The sequence below is a fragment of the Ovis aries genome, chromosome 14, assembly GCF_016772045.2.
Source record: "Ovis aries strain OAR_USU_Benz2616 breed Rambouillet chromosome 14, ARS-UI_Ramb_v3.0, whole genome shotgun sequence".
Taxonomy (NCBI): domain Eukaryota; kingdom Metazoa; phylum Chordata; class Mammalia; order Artiodactyla; family Bovidae; genus Ovis; species Ovis aries.
Window position 1 is genome coordinate 52,408,351 of NC_056067.1, and position 21,797 is coordinate 52,430,147.

At 56.1% G+C, this 21,797-nt stretch overlaps 2 protein-coding genes and 1 long non-coding RNA gene across 6 annotated transcripts; 2 read left to right on the forward strand and 1 right to left on the reverse strand.

The window, feature by feature from the left end:
• The first annotated feature begins 43 nt into the window (after positions 1-43).
• On the forward strand, positions 44-11,551 carry TOMM40 (translocase of outer mitochondrial membrane 40). Its single transcript, XM_004015312.5, has 10 exons — positions 44-103; positions 213-492; positions 1,223-1,290; positions 1,856-1,948; positions 2,818-2,919; positions 3,992-4,097; positions 9,123-9,245; positions 9,383-9,459; positions 9,568-9,670; positions 10,891-11,551. Exons 2-10 carry the CDS (start codon positions 219-221, stop codon positions 11,028-11,030), a joined length of 1,086 nt encoding a protein of 361 aa, XP_004015361.3. The 5' UTR covers positions 44-103; positions 213-218; the 3' UTR covers positions 11,031-11,551.
• Positions 10,536-18,642, reverse strand: LOC105616899 (uncharacterized). Of its 2 annotated transcripts, none has more exons than XR_003591571.3 (4): positions 18,591-18,642; positions 15,580-15,671; positions 13,499-13,570; positions 10,536-11,956 (listed from the first exon to the last, which is right to left on the reverse strand). It is a non-coding gene; the product is annotated as an uncharacterized LOC105616899 (long non-coding RNA). The 2 variants fall into 2 exon arrangements; XR_006056203.2 differs by having other exon boundaries at positions 18,587-18,642.
• On the forward strand, positions 16,532-21,542 carry APOE (apolipoprotein E). Of its 3 annotated transcripts, none has more exons than XM_027978460.2 (4): positions 16,532-16,691; positions 19,653-19,718; positions 20,209-20,398; positions 20,684-21,542. In XM_027978460.2, exons 2-4 carry the CDS (start codon positions 19,676-19,678, stop codon positions 21,399-21,401), a joined length of 951 nt encoding a protein of 316 aa, XP_027834261.1. In that variant the 5' UTR covers positions 16,532-16,691; positions 19,653-19,675; the 3' UTR covers positions 21,402-21,542. The 3 variants fall into 3 exon arrangements, with proteins under 3 accessions (XP_027834261.1, XP_027834262.1, XP_027834259.1); XM_027978461.2 differs by lacking the exon at positions 16,532-16,691 and adding an exon at positions 18,829-19,070; XM_027978458.2 differs by lacking the exon at positions 16,532-16,691 and adding an exon at positions 18,829-18,878.
• The last annotated feature ends 255 nt before the right edge of the window (positions 21,543-21,797 follow it).

The window sequence follows — 21,797 nt, forward strand, 5'->3', positions numbered from 1 at the left end:
GGTGGGGCGGGGCGACCGTGGCGGCGGCGGCGGCAGCGGGTTCGGTTGCGCGTGGCCCACGGTGTGGGAGCGGAGCCCGGACCGGGAGGAGGCGCTACCGCGCGTAAGAATTGGGGTTCTGAGCTGGGGGGGAGGGCCGGGGGGTGTTTGCTGGAGACTCAGCCTGGAGCCTGCGGGCCTTGACCTCTGCCCTCTGACCTTTTCCCTTGCAGGCGACCATGGGGAACGTATTGGCCGCTAGCTCGCCGCCCGCAGGGCCGCCGCCGCCGCCTGCGCCTCCCCTCGTGGGACTGCCGCCACCTCCGCCCTCTCCTCCTGGCTTCACTTTGCCGCCACTCGGAGGCGGCCTGGGCGCTGGGGCTGGCACAGGTCGAGGTTCCGAACGGACCCCCGGGACTGCGGCTGCCAGCGCTGGAGGGACTGGGGACGATGGGGCCTGCGGCTGCCTGCCCAACCCGGGCACGTTCGAGGAGTGCCACCGGAAGTGCAAGGGTGAGGGGTAGGGGCCTGGCAGGGGTGTGATGGCCCGGATCTCGGGGGAAGGAGGAGCGCACTGAGGACCTTGGGAATTGGCACGGACCATTGGAATCATTTAACAGAGCGTTAGGAGTTGACGTTGGGATCGAATAGTGGAACGTTGAACCTGGGGCTTAGAATGATGGGATCAAATGATGGAACCTCAGGATGGAACGCCAGAGCGGTACAGAAAAACCTTAAGGACCTCATGTGCCCCAGGAATCGGCCAAGCCAGCCTCATGTGATCGGGAGGGAAACCGAGACCCAAGGTCACAGTGTCAGCAATGGATCAGTGGGGGTGGAACCCAAGGCTTCTGGATCCTGGCTTGGAGTAATTGTGGTAGTGAAAGTGGTGGTGGGTTATTGAGCACTGTGCTGGCATTCACTGTGTGTTAACTCATTAAATCCTTGCAGTATTTCTATGTGATGAGAATCTCCAACTAACAGATAGGTTTGACATGGATAAAATAACTTGCTTAAGGTCACACAAGTAGAAGTAGCTGGTGGCACTGGAATTTGGATACAGGCAAAGGCTTTGGTCCTGAGCCCATCCTCCGGGCTGTTCTGCCTCTTTACTGGATGAGGTGCTTTGTGCAGTGTGCTGGTTGTGGGTTCCTGGAGAAGGGAGAGTGGGGACCATAGGGAAGAAAGGGATGAGAGATGGGGTGTGTGTGTTGAAGTGTGACAGCATTTTTCTCTCCTTCAGAGCTGTTTCCTGTTCAGATGGAAGGTGTGAAGCTCACAGTCAACAAAGGGTTGAGTAATCATTTCCAGGTGAGCCTTTCTTGTGCCATTATCCTCCAGAGGTCATCCCAGCCATCCCTCTGCATCTGCACATCGAGTCCTTTAGTGAAAGTGAAGTCGCTCAGTCATGTCCGACTCTTTGCCATCCCATGGACTGTAGCCTATCAGGCTTCTCAGTCCATGGGATTTTCCAGGCAAGAGTGCTGGAGTGGGTTGCCATTCCCTTCTCCAGTCCTTTAACTTCTCCTTAAAGATCTGGGCTCCTTGATATTTAAAGACACCAGAGACAGTGCCAGGCTGAGCACTCAATCTGGGGGCAGTGGTAGGGTTTAGGGACCCACCCCTGCAACCAACATCCAGGCAGGGATGAAGTACCAGGTGTGCCCCACACATCCCTTCTCTTTAGTGTCTAATCTAGTCAGGCCACACCTCCCAGTCTTCATCCCCTGCCATGCCCAGAGACGCCCTGACTGGGAAGTCAGATTGGCAAGCATCCCCCATCCCAGGCTGGAGGGGAGCTGACCTGGAAATGGGCTCGGCTGGGTTCCTTGGGGGGTGGCGCACGGGCTCATCACCACAGCCCTCCCTCTTCCAGGTGAACCACACAGTAGCCCTCAGCACAATCGGGGAGTCCAACTACCACTTTGGGGTGACGTACGTGGGGACGAAGCAGCTGAGTCCCACGGAGGTGAGTTACCTTTTGCCATTCATTCATTCATTGTATCTTTCTTCTAACAAATAATGTAGCCAGTCAGTGGAAGAAAGCTTTGTCAGTAGGAGACTGGGCTGCTGGTGGTGTGGGGAGGTGGGAACAAGGTCTCTCCAGGGTGCATCGAGACCTGGGTCGTTCCTTCATCCTGACCCCCACTTCTCGGGGTGAGTCTGAGGACACCAGGGTCACCAAGCAGTGATGACCCAGAGTGGGCAGGGCTGGGCTGCAGATCATGCAGGGCTTTGAAGGCCAAGCCAGGCATTTGAACTTCCACTAGGGGGCACTAGAGAGCCACGGAAAGATTTAAAGGAGGGGACGATGCGGTGATATGAGTGCTTTGGAAATAGCATTTCTCAGGCTGTCTGCGGAAGCTGGGTTAGAAGACGGAAGGCAAAACTGGAAGCCCAAAAGGAGGCTGGGGCAGGACACAGGTGGGATTGGGGGACTAAATTGGGCTTTTGCTTGTGTTAACTATTTCCATGCAATAAACTTATTTTTTCAGCAAACCTTCAGGGCACCCCCTGTGTCCTGCCCATCTCTGTGCTGGGTGGTCCTGGGGACACGGCAGTAACTGAGACAGACGTAGGGGCTCACAGCCTAGTGGAGAAAGAGAATAAGCTTGTCCCCAGAAAGGAACAGTCCGGGGAGAGTAGGACTGAAATGGGGGAACCCAAAGGCTGAGCCCAGAGGAGAGCCTAACTCAGCCTAGGTGGTCTTAGAGGGCTTCCTGGAGGAGAGGACCTCATTCTAGGCTTCCCAGTCCTAGGCTTCTCACCAGAGCCCGTCATACATGTCCATCCAGGACACTAGGCCTCTCACCTCTAACCCTGCCCTCTACCCTGCAGGCATTCCCCGTGCTGGTGGGTGACATGGATAATAGTGGCAGCCTCAATGCTCAGGTCATTCATCAGCTGGGCCCTGGCCTCAGGTCCAAGATGGCCATCCAGGTGAGTGGGAGGATGGAGTCGGCGATGGCCCCCAGCCTCCCAAGCTGCCCTTGGGTGTTGAAACCAAGAACTCAAGGCACTGTGCAGCCAAACAAACTGAAACATCAGAGTCTGGAGCAGAGAAAGGCTTATTGCAAAGATCAAGCGAGAAATATGAGTGGCTGGTTGTCTACAGACCAAACTCCCCCATAGTTTTCAGGGCGTGAGTGAGTGAAGTCGCTCAGTCGTGTCTGACTCTTTGCGACGCTGTGGGCTGTAGCCTGCCAGGCTCCTCCGTCCATTGGATTTTCTAGGCAAGAATGCTGGAGTAGGGTGCTATTTCCTCCTCCAGAAGATCTTCCTGACCCAGGGATTGAACTCAGGTCTCCCGCATTGCGGGCAGACTCTTCACTGTCTGAGCCACCAGGGAAGCCCAGTTTGCAGGGGAGGGCTTTTACAGGCACATTGAGGGCAGGGTGCTGCAGGATGTGTGACTTTCTTCTGGTTGGTCAGTCGTGAGGCCATAGGGTGGGTGGTGTGCCAGGAGTCTTGTGCTCAGCTGGAAGTTGCCATCCTCCTCCTGGGTGGAGGCCCTGGCAGTCCTTGACAGGAGCGAGGATTCCACCTTATCAGGGCACTGTTGTGCTGTGCTTAGTCACTCAGTTGGGTCCGACTTTTTTCGACCCTTTGGATTGTAGCCAACAAGGCTACTCTGTCCATGGGATTTTTCGGACAACTCTTCGGAATACTGGAGTGGGTTGCCACTTCCTCCTCCAGGGGGATCTTCCTGACCCGGGGATCAAACCCGTGTCTCCTGTGACTTCTGCATTGCAGGCGGGTTCTTCACTTGCTGAGCCCTAAGAGAAGCCCTCCCGGCACTACTGTGTGACTCTTAGCCAGTTGCTTTTCCTTTCTTTCTGCTTTCTCTCTCTTCTCTGATGAGTAAATGGATCTGCCCTCGGGGAATGTCTAGGAGGTTGAAGCCTTTTTCCTACAGACAACAAGAGGAGGCCTCTGAAAGGCCTTTTGTGCCCCGGCGGGCCCCATGGAGTCCTGCTCAGTTTCACCCTCATACTTGGCCCTCCCCCCACAGACCCAGCAGTCAAAGTTTGTGAACTGGCAGGTGGATGGGGAGTACCGGGGCTCCGACTTCACAGCAGCCGTCACTTTGGGGAACCCAGACGTCCTGGTGGGTTCAGGTAAGAGGCACAGGGCTTGGAAGGTGGTCAGACCCCATGCCCAGCAAGTCCATTTCTCCCTCTGACCCTCCTTTTCTGCCGTCCAAGAAATGGTTTCAGGGGCAGGCGTGACTTCAGAACACAGAGCATCAATTAGGTCCTGTAGCCTCATGGGGGGAAAAACAGGTTCAAGTCCCAGCTCTGCCACTGGGTTCACTGCATTTGAGGGCGAGGCGGGGGGGGGGGGGGGGGGGCAGCTTCCGTCACCCTCATGGGCCTTGGCTTCCTCATTTGTTAAAATCGGGTTGCCTTACAGGGTTGTTGAGCAGGTCATGTGTGGAAAGTCTCAAATGGGGTCAGGCATGTGACAGGTCCCAAGGAAATGAGCTGCTGCATTGCTCCTGGGGCTCTGGGGTTGCTCGGGGGCACAGAGCTGACCCCAAGGCAGGCAGAGCCCACATGCAGCTGAGGGGAGGCAAGTCAGTCTGCAGTGGAGGGCGACAAGGAAGATTCCTGTTTGGGTTGGCTCGGGGGCAAGGACCTGCTGACTAATGTCTGTGCTTCTGGTCTCTCCGCTGTGCTTCCCCCCTTTTTATTTTTGTCTCTGGGCATCTGCCTCTGATTTCTCTACATTGATCTGATGCTTCTTGACTATGAGTCATACATTGCATGTCCAGAGGATATGGTGGTGAACTAAGGAAAATTAAGGCTGTCTTCTGGACATTCTAGTGGTGATTTTTATATTATGTATATTAAGGGGGGCGTGCACACGTGCTAAGTCACTTCAGGCTTCTTGAACTCTCTGTGACCCCATGGACTGTAGCCCACCAGGCTCCTCTGTCCAGGGTAGAGTCCATGCAGGAATACTGGAGTGGGTTGCCATGGCCTTCTCCAGGGGACCTTCCTGACCCAGGGTCTTACGTAAGACACCTGAACGCAGGTGTCTTATATCTCCTGCACTGGCACCACCTGGGAAGTCTCTGGAACCTTCCATTCTAGAGACACGAGTAAAGCAGGTGGGTGATGGAGCCCTATGGAAAGATGGTGGCGTCGGGAGGGGCGGGTGGAGTCTTGAGAGAAGGCCTCATTACATAGGTGGTATCTGAATGAAGACAGAAGGATGTGAGGGAAGGTGCCGAGCAGACATGTGGGAAAAGAGCTTTTCGGCTGGAAGGAACAGCGAGTGCGAAAGCCCCGAGGTACGGCCCTTCCCTGGAGCATCGAGGAGGACTGGAGCTGTAACAAATGAGGAAGGAGGGCAAGCGGTAGAAGTCAGGATGGCAGGGCTGAAACAAAGCTCTGGAGAGCTTCTGAGTCTGAGGCCACAAGAGGATTTTGAAAGGGACAGGATCGTCAGACATAGCTTCTTACAGGACCTCTTGTGCCCACCTTTGGAGACCAGGCCACAAGGGGGCAGCGGAGGGGGTAAGCGGAGGTCTGGGGGTCTGGATGTACCTTGAAGGCTGAGCAATAGTATTCGCTGCTGGATTCCGTGTGGGGGATAAGAGGGAGGTCAGAGTTGAGAAGTCAGCCTTTTTGGGGGGCAGGGGGGGCTTGACCCACCAGAAGGGTAGAGTTGGTGATTCCAGATTCCTTTGCCTGCTGTTCGCTCTATCAGGAAGAGCAGGCTCTTGGGGGGTGAGTGCGTGAAGGTGCCTAGCACCTGGAACTGTGCTGGGAACAGAGTAGGTGCTCAGAAAATAGTGCGCGAAGGAGTGAGCAGCGGACACCACAGGTCCTATTTCCCACCTGGCGCCCTTTGCCAGGCCCTCGGCATACTGTGCTCACCCGGGCCTTCATCCAGTCACTGGAGCCAATGAGGATTGGCTCGTGCAATCCTTCACAGCCCTGTGGGGTGGCGTTGCCATTATTCCTGTCTGATTGAGGCCCAGAGAGGGCAAGTACTTCCCCAAGGACACACAGCAAGGCCACCTCCAGAGTCCACGGCACCAGGGCCTCCGCCCCTGCAAACACTCACCAGCATTGGCCTCTCTTGCTCCTCAGCGCTGACCTCTAGGTCTCTCCTCCCTGGAGCCCAAGGCCACCAGGGACATTCTTGTCTCTTAGTCCCTATGGACATCCCTCCCTCCCCTCAAGCACCAATCAGAACTTCTGGGCCCAGGGCAGTACTGAGGATATGAGTAGTTACTCATGTAATTATTCATGACCAATGACAGCTGGTGCTCCACCCATTCTGAGCCTTGGTTTCCCCATCCATCTCAAAGACACAATCACACAGCAAGTGCACCGTGGTGAAGGAATCAATGGGCGGACCTGTCAGCCCCTTATGAGGCCAGACACAGCTAGTTAGGGTTCACTGTGGGATGGGTCTCTGGGCCGCCCCACAACAGGCAGGGGGATCAGGGTTCTCACAGGTGAGGAAGGCAAGGTCTGGGGTGAAATCGGCCCTGCCCCAGGATCGCACAGCGAGAAAGCAGAAGGCCTGGCGTTAGAATCACAGTCAAGGCCTAACGAGGAGCCCGCGGACTACCTGGTCCCCTCCCCTGGCCTCAGCTCCTCCTCTGGGGCCTCGGCTTCGTTCTGAGCACCCCGAGTGTGTGCCCACCCTGGGACACACAGCCCCTCCCCAGCCAGTAGCCAAGACACTTGCCTTAAGACAAATAATCACAGTGACTGTGTTACTGTTGGGAGAACGCCTACTCGGGAGAGGTCCAGGTTGCTGTGAGAGCTTACAACAGGAGGGCCCGGCTCGCCTGGAGTGATGAGGACAGTGCCTCTCAATGCCAGTGTCTAGACTGGGGAGGGTGAAGAGGAGGGCAGCGCTCCCAGAGGAAGGCTACGTGGCCAAAGCCCCAGGGAGCGCAGCGTGGGGAGGGCAGGAAGCTGTTCTGTCAGGCCCCAGCCAAGAGCCGACTGTGAACCCCCTCCCCAGGGAGCCAGGTATGGCCCCAGCCCCATAGGTTCCAGGAAAGCCACACTCTGCCCCTTGTCCGAGGCCACCTCTTTGTTCTCAGACCTGTAATAGGTGTTGTTTTCCTTCTCGTGGAGTTTTTAACTCAGTGGGTTCTTCATGGCCACTCCAGGCACTCCATCCTAGAGATCAGTCCTGGGTGTTCATTGGAAGGACTGATGTTGAAGCTGAAACTCCAATACTTTGGCCACCTGATGCAAAGAGCTAACTCATTGGAAAAGACCCCGATGCTGGGAGGGATTGGGGGCAGGAGGAGGAGGAGAGGACAGAGGATGAGATGGCTGGATGGCATCACCACCTCAATGGACATGAGTTTGAGTGAACTCTGGGAGTTGGTGATGGACAGGGAGGCCTGGTGTGGTGCAGTCCATGGGGTCGTGAAGAGTCGGACACGACTCAGCAACTGAACTAAACTGATCTGAAGGAGATGGAGGTGCTAGGAAAGGGCAGGATGTTCAAGGAAAAGACCTGTGAGGATGAGCACTGTGCAAGGACTTGTGAAGCTCTCGGAGGAAGTCTGTTGAAAGCTGGGGATGAACCACGGGGGGCTTTGCGCCCGTGTCCTAAGGAGCCAGGGTGTCCTTGATGCTGGGGCGTCATGGCAGGTTCTGAGCAGGGGGAGCAGGGTCGGGTGTACGCTTTAACAAGATCCCTCTACGTGTGAAGCTGCTTGGAGAGGATGAGACTGGGGCAGGAGGCCAAGGAGTAGGGTAGGGCTTGGGAAGCAGAGGGTGTGGCAAGCCGAGGAGATGGGGGTGGGAGAGGAGTTTGGGGTCTCGAAGCTCTCAGTCTAAACCATGACCAGAGGCTCTTGAGTTGAAGTCCCTGTGTGACCCCTGGTTGGTCACTTTTCCCTCTGTGGGCCCGAGGTTCCCCTTCTCTTGGGACAGAGGCTGCTCTTGTCCAGAGGTGTGCGGGTGGTGGCTTAACAGCCAGCTGGCAGAGGAGGGGCCAGGAGGTGGGTCAGTGTCACCCACTCGCGGGGAGAAGCCAGCTCCAGCCTGCCCTGATCGCAGCCGCCCCCAGTGGCAGTCCCTGCCTGGGTGTGCCTGAAAATGCGAGCAGGTCCCATCCTGTCCTCCCGGCCTGTCCCGCCCCCTCAGGCCAGTCCCCACTCGGTGCCTCTGATCTCTGTCCAGGGAAGCATCTGCACGTCTGCGCTTTCCTTGTCCTTGCCTGTCCCCACCTCCTTCCCTCCTGCCCCGGTCTTCCCCATTCTGGCTGGGTGTCCATCTCTAAGCTTACCTCACCGGTCCTCATCTGCTCTGTCCTTCAGGTTGGGCATCGTCAGGGCCCGCCATCCACCTCCATCTCTGATTGCTTCCCCGTCTTTACAGAGATGACTCTTGCTTTCCAGTTCTCCATCATCACTCCTTCTGTGTCCCCCACTGCCTCTCTTCCTCCCTGGCCCTTGCCCTCTGCAGTGATGACCTCTGTGGTTGTCCACTCTCCTGGGCTCTCAAAGACAGACAGTATCAGTCCTTGGGCTCAAGGAATTCAGCCCGGCGGTGGAGTGGGCGGTTAGCAAACACTGAGGGCCCCTCAGAGCCATCCTTGCTGCCGAGGGGCCCCGGAACTGGACTTCCGCAGGGCGGGTCTCCGTGGCAGCCGGGCCCTGGCTGTGTGCTGAGCACGCCTTGTGCACACCATGCCTGCATCCAGCTCTCTGCTCTTCCTCAGAGTCTTGCGAGGTGTCCCGCTCACAGGGAAGTGGTGCCAGTGGCCCTCAGTTACCCCTGCAGCAAGTGCTGGGATTTGAACCCAGGCCGTCTGGTGCCCCAAAGTGTGCTCTCACCTACCACTCGTGGCGGCAGGGTGGCTCAAAGCCTGGGCTCAGGAGATGGGGAGCCCTGGATTCTGCCCCTGACGTGTCCTGTGACCATGTGGGAGCGACTTGACTCCTCAGCCTCTGCAGCCTCCTGTGTAAAGGGAGGTGAATGCAGAGTAGATGAGGTCCTGGGGGCCGTGGGAGGCTGACCTCAGTCCTGTGAACGACTCCAGCAAGGAGCCCAAGTGGGAGGCCCAAGGAAGTGGGAGTCCAGTCTGGTGCTGCCTTAACCGGGTGGAAACTGACCACCAAGCTCAGAAGTCATGACTCTACCTCTCGCCTGCAGGGATCCTCGTGGCCCACTACCTCCAGAGCATCACGCCGTGCCTGGCCCTGGGCGGAGAGCTGGTCTACCACCGGCGGCCCGGGGAGGAGGGCGCTGTTATGTCGCTAGCTGGGAAATACACATGTGAGTCTGGGAGCCCGGAGCCCTGGGACTAAGGGAGGAGGGGCTGGGGGCTGGACTCCTGGGTCTGAGGGAAGAGGGGCAAAACCTGGGCCCCTGGCTACCTAAGCCCCCTTGGTAACCCACCTGCTCTCTTCCAGTGAACAACTGGTTGGCGACAGTAACATTGGGTCAGGCGGGCATGCATGCAACGTATTACCACAAAGCCAGTGACCAGGTGAGCCCATCTGGGGACTGGCTGGCTGGGTATGGGGTGCCCAGGACTGGCATGCCCGAGAGTCCAGCCTAGGAGGCTGACTCGTGTGTGTTGCCCTGGCCCCTCCAGCTGCAGGTGGGTGTGGAGTTTGAGGCCAGCACAAGGATGCAGGACACAAGTGTCTCCTTTGGGTACCAGCTGGACCTGCCCAAGGCCAACCTCCTCTTCAAAGGTACAGATCTCGCTTTCCTTGAGAGAAAGAAGCAAGAGGTGACCCGGCCCTGAATGGGGTACAGGCCGAGGAAGTGGGAGAGGGCAGCATGCTGGCCCACGTTACCCAGGAGCGCTCGTTAAGACGGTGAGGGCCGAGGAAGTGGGAGAGGGCAGCATGCTGGCCCACGTTACCCAGGAGCGCTCGTTAAGACGGTGAGGGCCGAGGAAGTGGGAGAGGGCAGCATGCCGGCCCACATTACCCAGGAGTGCTCCGAAGACTGTGAGGGGGCACCTGGGCCCGAGCTTTGCAGGGAGCACCCCCACCCCAGCCAGCAGCCCTCAGCAGTCTGTATGCACGGCCCTTGCTTCTCTTTTTCTCACGCATGGAAGGCAAGTTGGAGCGCAGCCGGCCTTGCCCCACTGTCTCCCCTTAGAGAGGCTCCCCGGACACAGCCAGACCCACAACCTTCCCCCAGGCTGACTGAGTCTCATCTTAAGTTTCTTTTTGTGTCTCAGTAGCTCTTGGGTTTGGGGTGTGTGGAGACCACCCCGGAAAGGCCGCTTCAGTGGCCCTGGTTCAAGGCTTCTAAAGGCAACCAGGGGAAGTCCCTGGTGGTCCAGTGGTCTCACTCTCAACTGCTGAGGGCCCAGGTTCAATCCCTGCTCAGGGAACTAAAATCCCAAAAGCCATGCAGTGTGGCCAAAAAAAATTTTTTTTTAGCAAAAGTAGCCAGGGGGCCCAGGGAGAGGGGTTTGTTTTGCCTCTGAAACCTGCCTTAAGCCCTCACTCTGCAGTGAGCCCCGGGTCTGAGGCCAGCGTCTCTGCTCCCTTTCAGTGAGTCCTTGAGCTCCACTGGGTACAGACGGCAGCACTTGCACACCCATCAGGTCCTGGGCACGAGCCCTAGAGATTTTAGTCTCTGTTTCAGCAGATACTCAGCACCTGCTCTGTGCCCAGCTGGGGACACAACAGTGACCTGGCCCCCCCAACCCAGGGCTCACAGTGGCGGGGACAGGCCCATCCACACACAGCAGCGACCCGATGTGGACAAGACTGGGACTGGGAGGGTAGTCCACGGGGTGGCCAAGGGCTTCCGGAGGGGAGGGGTGGCGGAACTCAAGGCTGAAGCACTTGGGGGCGTGAAGAGGGTTCCGGGCGGCAGGGCAGCACAGTCGGCGGCCTGGCCGGTGGTGTCTGATGTGTCCGGTGAGGCTCTTCACACAGCTATCCACCCACAGGCTCTGTGGACAGCAACTGGATTGTGGGCGCCACACTGGAGAAGAAGCTCCCTCCGCTGCCCCTGACGCTGGCCCTCGGGGCCTTCCTGAATCACCGAAAGAACAAGTTCCAGTGCGGCTTCGGCCTCACCATTGGCTGAGCCCCCGAAGGCCTGCCTTCCTCACCCTTCCTCCTTCTGATCCCACCTCCCCCTCCCCCTGCCACGGAGGGGAGACCTGAGCCCCCCTCCCCCTCCCTTCCCTCCCTCCTCTGGGGTCAGGGGGCTGCGGAAAGGAGGGGACCCATCACCCCAGCAGCTGAAGGGGGGATTCTCCGAAGGACAGGCACGGCAGGATGTGGAGGACAAGGGGCCGCGTGCCCAGTAGTCTTGGGGTCCAGGAAGCAATTTTGGAGTCAAGGGGCCTACAGGATTCTGAGCACCAGGGGCAGAGGCGGCCAGACAACCTCAGGGAGGTGTTGGGGTGTCCCCGTTCCCCCGAAATGGCCAAATGGGCCCAGCCCCAAGGGGGCAGCAAGGAGAGGTGCGTCCCCAGTCACCCCGCCCCTGCCCGCTTTCCCATCCACCCCTCGGTATAAATCATGTTTATAAGTTATGGAAGAACCGGGACATTTTACAAAAAAATAAAAAATAACAAAAAATATACGTGGAAAAAAAAGAAATGGGAGGCCCCTGTTTTCCTCTGTGTCTGCGGCCCATTTGGTCCAGCCCTGATCTCCCGCAGTGACCCGTGGGGGCAAGGGGATCCAGCCTGGTCACCGGCCAGAGCCCAGGCCAGAGGGGGAGGGCCTGGCCCAGGACCCACAGCTGTCCTGTGACCTTCCCGACGAGGACATCACAGGCCTTCCCTCCCTGGGAGGGTGTAGCCTGTGGTCACTCAGCCTGGCGTGGCCAGCGAGGCCGCAGAAGACTTTGTCCCGGTGAACTGAAGCGGGTGCAGGGAGGCAGCCAACTGGGACTCTGGGGTCTTTCCAGGTTCCAGAAGGGGCAGGGGATGAAGTGGTGTTAAGACTTGATTATAATAGAAGGTCAAAGCTTTCAGGAAACTTCAGGAAGCATTTGAGCACCTGGAAAGAGTTTGGAATCGTTCAGTTCTTGTGGGGTGGGGGAGGGATGGGCTGGAGTCTGACTCCTGGGCGGGGTCAGTTCTGCACACCTAGGGCTGAGGCAAGCTGACATCACTAACCCCTCTCCAGACAGGGGAACTGAAAGTTCTCACTCACACAGTGTCTGGGCAGGGAGGCTGCTGACCCATGATGACCCCATATAGCCCAGAGAAGCCACTCCACCCACTCCCTGCCAGCGCCTTCTGAGGCCAGAGCACACAGGCTGACAGCAACCCAGCACAGGCTGGCACTGAGGGTCCCTTCCTGGGACCAGGCATCCAGCCTCCCCAGCCCCACAGAATCCAGTAGCCCTCACCTCCTTAAAGGACCAGGAGTGAATCCCAACTCTTCAGGGTGACTTTACCATCCACCTCAACCCTGAATCTCCTCTTAAAAGAGGAAAGTGGGCAAAGGGGACTCCACCTTGGCTGTGGGACTCCATTTTAGACTTACTGTAAACTTTGGACTACATGCCGGGGTGTTCTCCCAGTGGACTTTGAGCTATGTGCCCGGAATCTACAGAAACAACATACCAGCTGAAAAAAAGACCCCCGGGATAAAAGGACTCCAGGACTGGTACCTAGACTTCCCATCACCGAAAAGAATGTACTAATCTACCCCAGAGCAAAACATTATCTCTACAATACCTATTGATATATGTTAGCCTCATTAGCTGTCTGGACTAATATATGAATCATGGTTTAGCCCCTTTACGTTATCCAGGCTAGTTTCCAGGAATTCGGGGAGGTGGGTTTGAGCACGTACACTTATGGTATATAAGACTGTCCCAAAAACTGGCCGGGTCCTCAGCTAAGAGGAGACTCTGCCTTGGGCCCCCGGTGTAATAAACTGCACTCCACCATTTGCATTGTCCTTCTGAGTGAGTTTGCTTCCCGGAGAGCATGGCTACAACATTTTTGGTGCATTGGCCGGGACGCTCCGCACTTTGAGGAGACAAGTCCCATATGGGGCTCCTCCAGGGCCTTGAGGCTTGAATCACCTAGAGGGGTGAGGGTGCCTCGTCCCTCTGGAAGAATTCTGCCTTTCACCGCCCGGACCTCTCCTGTTAGCAAGTAGTGGATGGTAGAGAGGAAACTGAGCGCTCAGGTAAGGAGGGTCCCACCCAGTAGGGTGGAAGAGGGGGCCTGCTCAGCCCCCTGAGATTAGAGAAGCGCACGGACCTACGGTGGCTGATGTATGAGAGACTGCGATTGTTGGGTACAGGTTGACGGATGTGACGGGGTTTTAAGGAAGACTCTATTGTGACTGTCATGTAGGAGGTGGCGTCTTGGGGAAAATTATTACCAGGCAATCGCAAGAGGGTTACTGGGGGAAGAAACTCGGTCTCTGTGTGCACGTATTCTGCCCTCCCCCAGGAAGTGTCCCATCCGCTGTGAAAGCCTCAATCCCCTCAAGCTTCTTAAGGCAGAGAAAGGGAAATATATAAGCGCGTACGAATTGGCTTCTCCGGAGATCGCCTGGGACGCGGGTTATTTAACTCACCTGGGCTTTTGTCGATACCCAATCAAGCTCACCAAGGCAGAGAAAGCATTTCAAGTTTCAGGAGAAGTGGTCCTAGACAAAGTGATATTCTGGTTCAAACACATACAACAACGGGAGAAAGCACGCTGGACTCCCCTCTCCCTCTGGGACTTGGCCGGCAAAGCCCTTTTCAATCCTATCAGGGAAGAAGCCGAGTGGCAATTTAAGTGCTTCATCGAGTGGAAATATCAGAAGTATCTGGGGTACCAGAAACTCCGCCAACAGGAGAAGGGACACTCCCGGAAAGGTAGGCAAAATGGGAGGAAACAGATCTAAGGCAACCATACTGACCACTGTGATCAAAAGTTTCAAAAAGGGGTTCAGAGGAGACTATGGGGTAAAAATGACACCTGGCCGGCTGTGCACCCTCTTCAAGGTCGAATCGTCTGCTATGGGAGTTGGCTGGCCACCAGAGGGCACAGTGGACTTGAAAATAATAAAAGCAGTCTAGGTGATAGTCACGGGGAAGCCTGGACATCCGACCGGTTCCCGTACATACTCCCGGCTACAGCTGGCCCAAGATTCCTCTACCATGGGCACGATTTTATATTCAAAATGGAGAAGGAAAAAGGCACAGAAACTGATGATAAAAAAGTGATTCTACAGGATCCAAATGAGGAACTTCCTCCCCCACTGTACTGGACGATGAACCGGCCCTCAGATGTGTCAGCCAGGCCGGGGCCTTAACAGCCACCAGACGGAGGCCACAGGACATCCCAGCATCAACGCTGTCCCCGGCCCTTCCTTCAGCCCCCCCCCAGGGGTCGCAGAGCCACCACCCCAGCAGGATCTGACCCCAGCGGGAGGGACCACTGGATACCACCCTCCGGATTCAGCTCCTACCCCAGAGGCACAACCTAAGCTCTATCCACCGCCAACACCCCCACCTCCCCAAGAGTACCGATGAGAAAGGGAGGGGAACACTGGAATTAAACAGAGACTGTTCTCTGCCAAGGAGTTAGAGGAAAAGACACCATTTCAGATGCCCCTTAGGGAAGTCCAGCAGGCCTGCATACAGGGGAAAGACAGTAATTATCACCAGGCTCCCGTGGCCTACTACTATCAACTATTTTTGTCTACTGATATCTTGAACTGGCAAAAATATACGCCACCATATTCAGAGGAGCCACAGGATATGATGAGATTGATGGAAACTATTTTTTGTACCCGCCGACTGACATGGGACGATATTATCCAATTATTAACTTCCCTCTTCAGTACGGAAGAACAGTATAGAATTCTTACTGAAGCAAAGAAATGGCTGCTAGAAATGGTTCCAGAAGGAACTGTAAACCCACAAATGTGGGTGAAACAAACCCTCCCCGATGACAGACCTAATTGGGACTATAATACAGACGAGGGGAGAAACTAATTAGACAGATAGCGTACAGCCATCTACAGGGACTAAAAAGAGGAGCCCGCAGGCCTACAGATAAGGCAAGACCTGCCGGAGTAGTGCAACAAGGGGCCGAGCCCCTTTCTGAATTTTATGAAAGACTGTGTGAGGCTTATAGACTCTATACGCTGATCGGCCTCGAAGCCAGGGGCTCTCACATCATTATAAACTCAACATTTGTGTCACAGGCTTATCCTGATATTAAAAGAAAGCTCCAGAAGCTGGATGGAGTATTATCAATGTCCAGCTCCCAACTAGTTGAAATTGCAAACAAAATATTCAGAAACAGAGATGTGGAAGCCAAGAAAGAAACTGAAAAACTGAGCAGACCAGAGATTTGCAATGCTAGCCGTGGCCTTGGGAAGGCCTGCCAGGCTGCCCACGAAAGCCCCTCCCTCCTGGAGACGAGACCACTCCCTCAGGAAACCTCCACGAAAGCCTAGGTCCACGTTACAGCCCAATCAGCGTGCCTGGTGCCGAGGGTTTGGCCGCTGGAAAAACCAATGTCCTAAAACCACTAAAAGCCGGGAATCAACCAGTACAGTGGCAAGCCTTGACGGATGAGAGACTGAATAGGGATGCCGGGGCTCAGAGACACAGGTCCACAAGAGCCCATGATAACATTAAAAGCAGGGGACCAACTTACTGACTTCATGGTGGATACCGGAGCAGGATTGTCAGTAGCAACTGAACCCACGGCACCTCTCTCGAAAAAGGCCACTGCCATAACTGGGATACCTGGAAAGGAAATGATTAAACAATTCTGTAAGCCCTAAAAGTGCCAGATGGCGGGGGCCACCAAGTGACTCATGAGTTCTTATATATCCCTGAATGCCCAGTACCTCTACCAGGAAGAGATCTACTCTCTCAACTGGGATCACAAGTGACCTTTTCCCCCCACGAACACCCCACTTTGCACATTGACCCGCCCAGCTACTTACTTACTCTCCCTCTCAGTTACCCCACAAGATGAATGGAGGTTACATGAATATACTGAGAAAAGACTAGAGGGGATGAACGGCCGGGAGGAAACACTGGCTCAACAACTGCCCGAGGTCTGAGCAGAAGGAAACCCCCCTGGGCTCGCCAAACACCATGCTCCAATAATAATAGAACTTAAGCCCAGTGCCACCCCGGTTAGAAAACGCCAGTATCCATTGCCCCTGGAGGCTCGTCTCGGCATACTGCCACATTTATATAGACTGAAACTGGCCGGCATCCTGATTGAATGCCAATCAGAATGAAATACACCAATCCTGCCAGTTAAAAAGGAAGGGGGACAGGACTATAGGCCAATACAAGATTTAAGGCTGGTCAGCCAAGCTTCCATGACCCTGCAACCCACAGTCCCAAACCTATATACCTTACTCAGCTTCCTCCCTCGAAGTGCAAAAGTTCTATCCTTGTCTGGACTTAAAAGATGCCTTTTTCTGTACACACCTAGCCCAGGTATCACCACCAATTTTTGCTTTCGAATGGGAAGACCCAACAGGGGGCGCCAAACAACAACTAACCTGGACCCCCCTCCCCTGAGGGTTTAAAAATTCTCCAACCATTTTTGAAGAAGCCCTGGCTTCGGACTTAGGCGCATTTCAGCCAGAAAAGTTTGGTTGTTGGCTGCTGCAATACGTGGACAATCTGCTCCTGGCCGCTGAGAACAAGGATGATTGCTGGGAAGGAACCAAGGCCTCGCTGGGACTGCTGATAGAGGCTGGTTACCCGGTCTCGAAAAAGAAGGCTCGGATCTGCCAGGAGGAGGTGAGGTATCTGGGATTTGTTCTAAAGAGGGGCACAAGGCTGTTGGGCCAGTCCAGCGCCATGCCTCTATCTGGGATGGACGGGCTCCCACGGCGCGTATCACCTCTACAGAGGGGTGATATGACTATGAGGTTTTTTTGCATCAAGTAAGACAACAAAAATCAAGGATAGAATGGCATTAGACATCCTCACCGCCTCACAGGGAGGAACCTGTGCCATACTTAAGGTTGAATGTTGTGTATGGAACCTGTGCCATACTTAAGGCTGACCGTTGTATATACATTCCTGATTTATCTGGCACTGTAACGACTGCTTTGGGTGACATGAGGGACCAAGCAAAAGCAATGTCAGATGAAAATATTCCCTTCTGGACCTCGGTCCTATCTTGGGTAAAGGGTGACTGGTGTGAAACTGCGCTCACTGTCATTTTAATAGTTCTGTTATCCGGCCCTTGCACTTTACAACATGTTGTTAACTTTGTAACCTAGAGACGAACCTCACTTTCCCAGATCGGTGTTAGGAGGCCTAGGGTACAATATATTCCTATGAGTGATGCTCCCACTGAGAGTTAGGAGCATCAAGAGAGAGGAATAAAAGAGGAAAGTGGGCAAAGCGGACTCCATCTTGGCTGCAGGACCCCATTTTAGACTTCTTGAAAACTTTGGACTACATGCCGGGGTGTTCTCCCAGTGGACTTTGAGCTTTGTGCCTGGAATCTATAAAAGCAACATTCCAACTGAAAAACAGACCCCTGGATAAAGGGACTCCAGAACTTGTTCCTGGACTTTCTGTCGCCGAAAAGAATATACTAATCTACCCCAGAGGAAAACAAATTGTTATCTGCACAAAACCTATTGATATATGTTAGCCTAATTAGGTGTCTGGACTAATATATGAATCATGATTTAGCCCCTTCACATTATCCAGGCTAGTTTTGAGGAATTCGGGGAGGAGGGTTTGAGCATGTACACTTAGGGTATATAAGGTTGTCACAAAAACTGACCGGGTCCTTGGCTAAGAGAAGACTCTGCCTTGGGCCCACTGGTGTAATAAACTGCACTCCACTATTTGCGTTGTCCTTCTGAGTGAGTTTACTTCCCAGAGAGCAGAGAGTGTGGCTACAACACTCTCAATTCAGGATGCCCGTCTGTGAAACAGCTGGGGCTCATGAACAGGGCTGCAAGGGAGGGAGGGACAGGAGTGTTCACTGTGGCCCAGCACAGAACTGAAGTCCAACATGGGGCCACTGTTTGCCAGCTAACCCTACTTGTTCTCAGTACACACAGTAGCCTGTTGCTTCACCGAATGACGGTGTTAAGTGCAACTCTTTTCCTGGTTTTGTGGACCAAGAAACTGGATGTTCAGAGAGGCTGGGTCGTTGGCTCAGGGTCACACAGCTGACAACTGGCAGAGCCTGGATTCAGGCCTGAGCAGTTTGGTTCTGGAATCCACAGTCCTAAGCAGGCACAGTCCTGAAGCATGCTTCAGGCCCCACTGAAGGAACAATACACAGTTGGGACAAATGCTGGATTTTCAGGTCTCAACCGGGGAAGGGGGCTCAAGAGAGGCACTCTCCTGTGCCCAAGGGAAGAGGGCAAGAGGGAGCTCATGGTAAAGTCCAGATTGCACTCTCAAAGCCTGGGCTTGTAGCAGATACCTTGTACTGTCCCCAGAACTCCTATCCCATTTCTATCCAGCCAGCCAGCTCCCTTCCCCCTCCCTACCCAGAGTCCCAACCCCCTCCTTCCTCTAACCAGGGATTTCAGGCCCCCAGTCCTTTCCCCAAATTCTATTCATCCATCCGCTGGAAAAGAGAAGGGCAGGGGATGGGTGCTGTGGGCAGTGGCCTGTTCCAGCCCCTTCCATGCCCACTGTCCCAGCCCTCACCAGCTCACCTACCCACCAGGATGGAGGAAGCCGCCTGAGTTACTGGGTGAGAAGTCATCTTTTCAAGGGGGCTGGGAGTGGGGGCTGCCAGGCCTCCAGGCCCCACCCCCTCCCCTCCTTGCTGTGTGTGAAGGGGGAGGACAGCCCACCTCGTGACCTGAGGGGGCTGGCCCAGCTTGCCCCAGCTCAGGAGAAGTGGGCGGGCCAGGGGGGAGCCCTATAATTGGACGAATCTGGGATCCGTGAGTCCCTGCTCAATCCCGGAGGCGAAGGACGCGGTTTCCGGAGGCGAAGAGCGCGGTGAGAAGCAGAGCTGGGGGCCACGGAGACCAGCTCAGGGCTTCTGTGGGGGACGGGCTGCGGGAGAGGTGGACGAGGTGACGGTCCGACGCCGCCCGGACCAGGACAAAAGCTTGAGCAGAGGAGGAGACCAGAGACAGGGGACTGGACCTAGAGGGGTGGGGAGCAGGCGTATCCCGTTTGGACTGGAAGGTGGGTTCAGGGGAGCAGCTGGACCTGCAGGAAAAACCAGACGAGAGATAGCAAAAACCCACTAACTGTTACTGCTGTTTACTGAGCACCTACTGGATGCCCACAATTGTCCTAAGATTTTCGGTAAGGGAGGCTCAGGGGCGGCGGCACGGTAGCTAAAGCGTGGGTTGAAGGACTTCTAAATGAGGATTAAATTAGCGAATATGCGGATGACAGCGTTTAGATGTGAAGTTGGAGCTGAGAATGGGAAGATACAGAGGGGAATGCGAGGTTGGAACTTTAGAAAGTCCAGCCGGGGCTCTCGGGGAACTCCGGGATGGAGGGGAAGGCGGGTTGAGTGGAATCTGAACCCTGGGAGAGGGATGGAATTAAGGCGGCGGCAGACCTGGGGATGGGGAGATAAGAGAAGACAATGAGGAAATGAAATAGACAATGTAGGGGCCGCTGGGTAAATATTTGGAATTGGATTAGGATGTTGCTGGGAGCGAGGCTTTGAAGGCTAAAACCGGGTGGGGCGGGGCTCTGAGGGGGAGGGAGTCCCCCCACCCCCCGGGGTTGAGTGACAATTTCTCCCTCCTTCAGGTTGGCCAATCGCAAGCCAGAAGATGAAGGTTCTGTGGGTTGCCCTGGTGGTCGCGCTTCTGGCAGGTATGGGGGCGGAGCTTGCCCAGGTTCTTTGCCCCACCCCCTCCCATCCTCAGCTTGCCGTCCTCCCGTCCGTGGTCCGTGGGTCCTCTCATCTGCTGGTCTGTCTCCCCGGGTCTGAGGTCTCTCTGACATTCCTTGGTTCTGAGCTGCAGTTTTACTTTCTCAGAGCCTCAGTTTCCCCATCCTTTTAAAATGAGAGTTTCTAGCGCACTGCTGTCAGGCAGGTAGTGAGGAGCAGCTAAGTGTCAGAGGTGATTATTCTCTATCTGGGGCTGTTTTATTCTCTATCGCCCCAGCGTGGCAGTACGTGGACCACACATAATCCATGCTTATCAAGAGCTTAAACCGGCTGGGCGTCTCTCCACCCCATCTCCACCCCCCAGTGCTCTAAAGAAGCCCACCAGCCTCTGTGGAGCACCTCCTCTGTACCGGGTACTGTGTGCCTGGAGCGGGCAGAGGACCCTGACCGCGGTGAACTGTCTGTGTGCAGGATGCCAGGCGGATATGGAGGGAGAGCTGGGGTCCGAGGAGCCCCTGCCTCCGGAGCAGCCCCGGGGGCAGGACAGCCAGCCTTGGGAGCAGGTGCTGGGCCGCCTCTGGGATTACCTGCGCTGGGTGCAGACGCTGTCTGACCAGGTGCAGGAGGAGCTGCTCAACACCCAGGTCATTCAGGAACTGACGTGAGTGCCTCCGCCCTGGCCCCTCATCCCTCCAGTGGGCAGTGTGTTCGGGACCCCAGTTTCCTCTGATCTGGGATTCTTTCCGTCCCCATCACCAACACTTGGCGGGGGTCTGGTCTCTGCTCATTTCTTGGCTTTCTTTTCTCCTTGGGCTCCTGGCTTTCCCTCTCTCTGATCCTGTTCTTCGGCGTTTTCTGTCTGGCACCTTCCTCTGCATCTCTCCCTCTATCACCCTAGCTCAGGATCCCTACCTCTTCTCTCCATTTTTGCCCTCTCGGCCCCCAGGGTGCTGATGGAGGAGACCATGAAGGAGGTGAAGGCCTACAGGGAGGAGCTGGAGGGACAGCTAGCCCCCATGGCCCAGGAGACACAGGCCCGCGTGTCCAAGGAGCTGCAGGCAGCCCAGGCCCGGCTGGGCTCCGACATGGAGGACTTGCGGAACCGCCTGGCACAGTACCGAAGCGAGGTGCAGGCCATGCTCGGCCAGTCCACCGAGGAGCTGCGGGCCCGCATGGCCTCCCACCTGCGCAAGCTGCGCAAGCGCCTGCTCCGCGACGCCGATGACCTGAAGAAGCGCCTGGCAGTCTACCAAGCTGGGGCCAGCGAGGGCGCTGAGCGCAGTGTGAGCGCCATCCGCGAGCGCCTCAGGCCCCTGGTGGAGCAGAGCCAATCGCGGGCCGCCACCCTGAGTACCCAGGTCGGCCAGCCGCTGCTGGACCGCGCCGAGGCCTGGCGCCAGAAGCTGCACGGGCGCCTGGAGGAGGTGGGCGTCCGGGCCCAGGACCGCCTGGACAAGATGCGCCAGCAGCTAGAGGAGGTGCGCTCCAAGGTCGAGGAGCAGGGCAGCCAGATACGCCTGCAGGCCGAGGCCTTCCAGGCCCGCCTCAGGAGCTGGTTCGAGCCCCTCGTGGAAGACATGCAGCGCCAGTGGGCCGGGTTGGTCGAGAAGGTGCAGTTGGCTCTGCACCTCAGCCCCACCTCTCCGCCCAGCGAGAATCATTGAGCGCCCGGGCATCGCCCTGGGGGGCCCCCCTACTCCCACCCCGAGCCCCTGGTGCCCCCAGCCTGCAGGAGGTCCTGCCGCTGCCCCAGCTGCCCTCCTGGTGGGCCCTAGCATAATAAAGATTTATCACGCTTCATGGCAGCTGCTGGGCGTCCGTGTGTGATTTGTCACAGCTCAAGCCTCAGTTTCCCATTTTTTCCCCTTGCTGACTACACAGCGCGCTGTCCTGCCCCCTGAGCCTGTGAATGCCGGTGTTCTTTCTGTCTCTTTCCTTCTGTCCCCTTTCAGAGTTGCCCCATGACTCAGTGGTAAAGAAGCCGTCTGCAGTGCAGGAGACTCGAGACATGGGTTTGATCCCTGGGTGGGGAAGATCCCCTGGAGAAGGCAATGGGAACC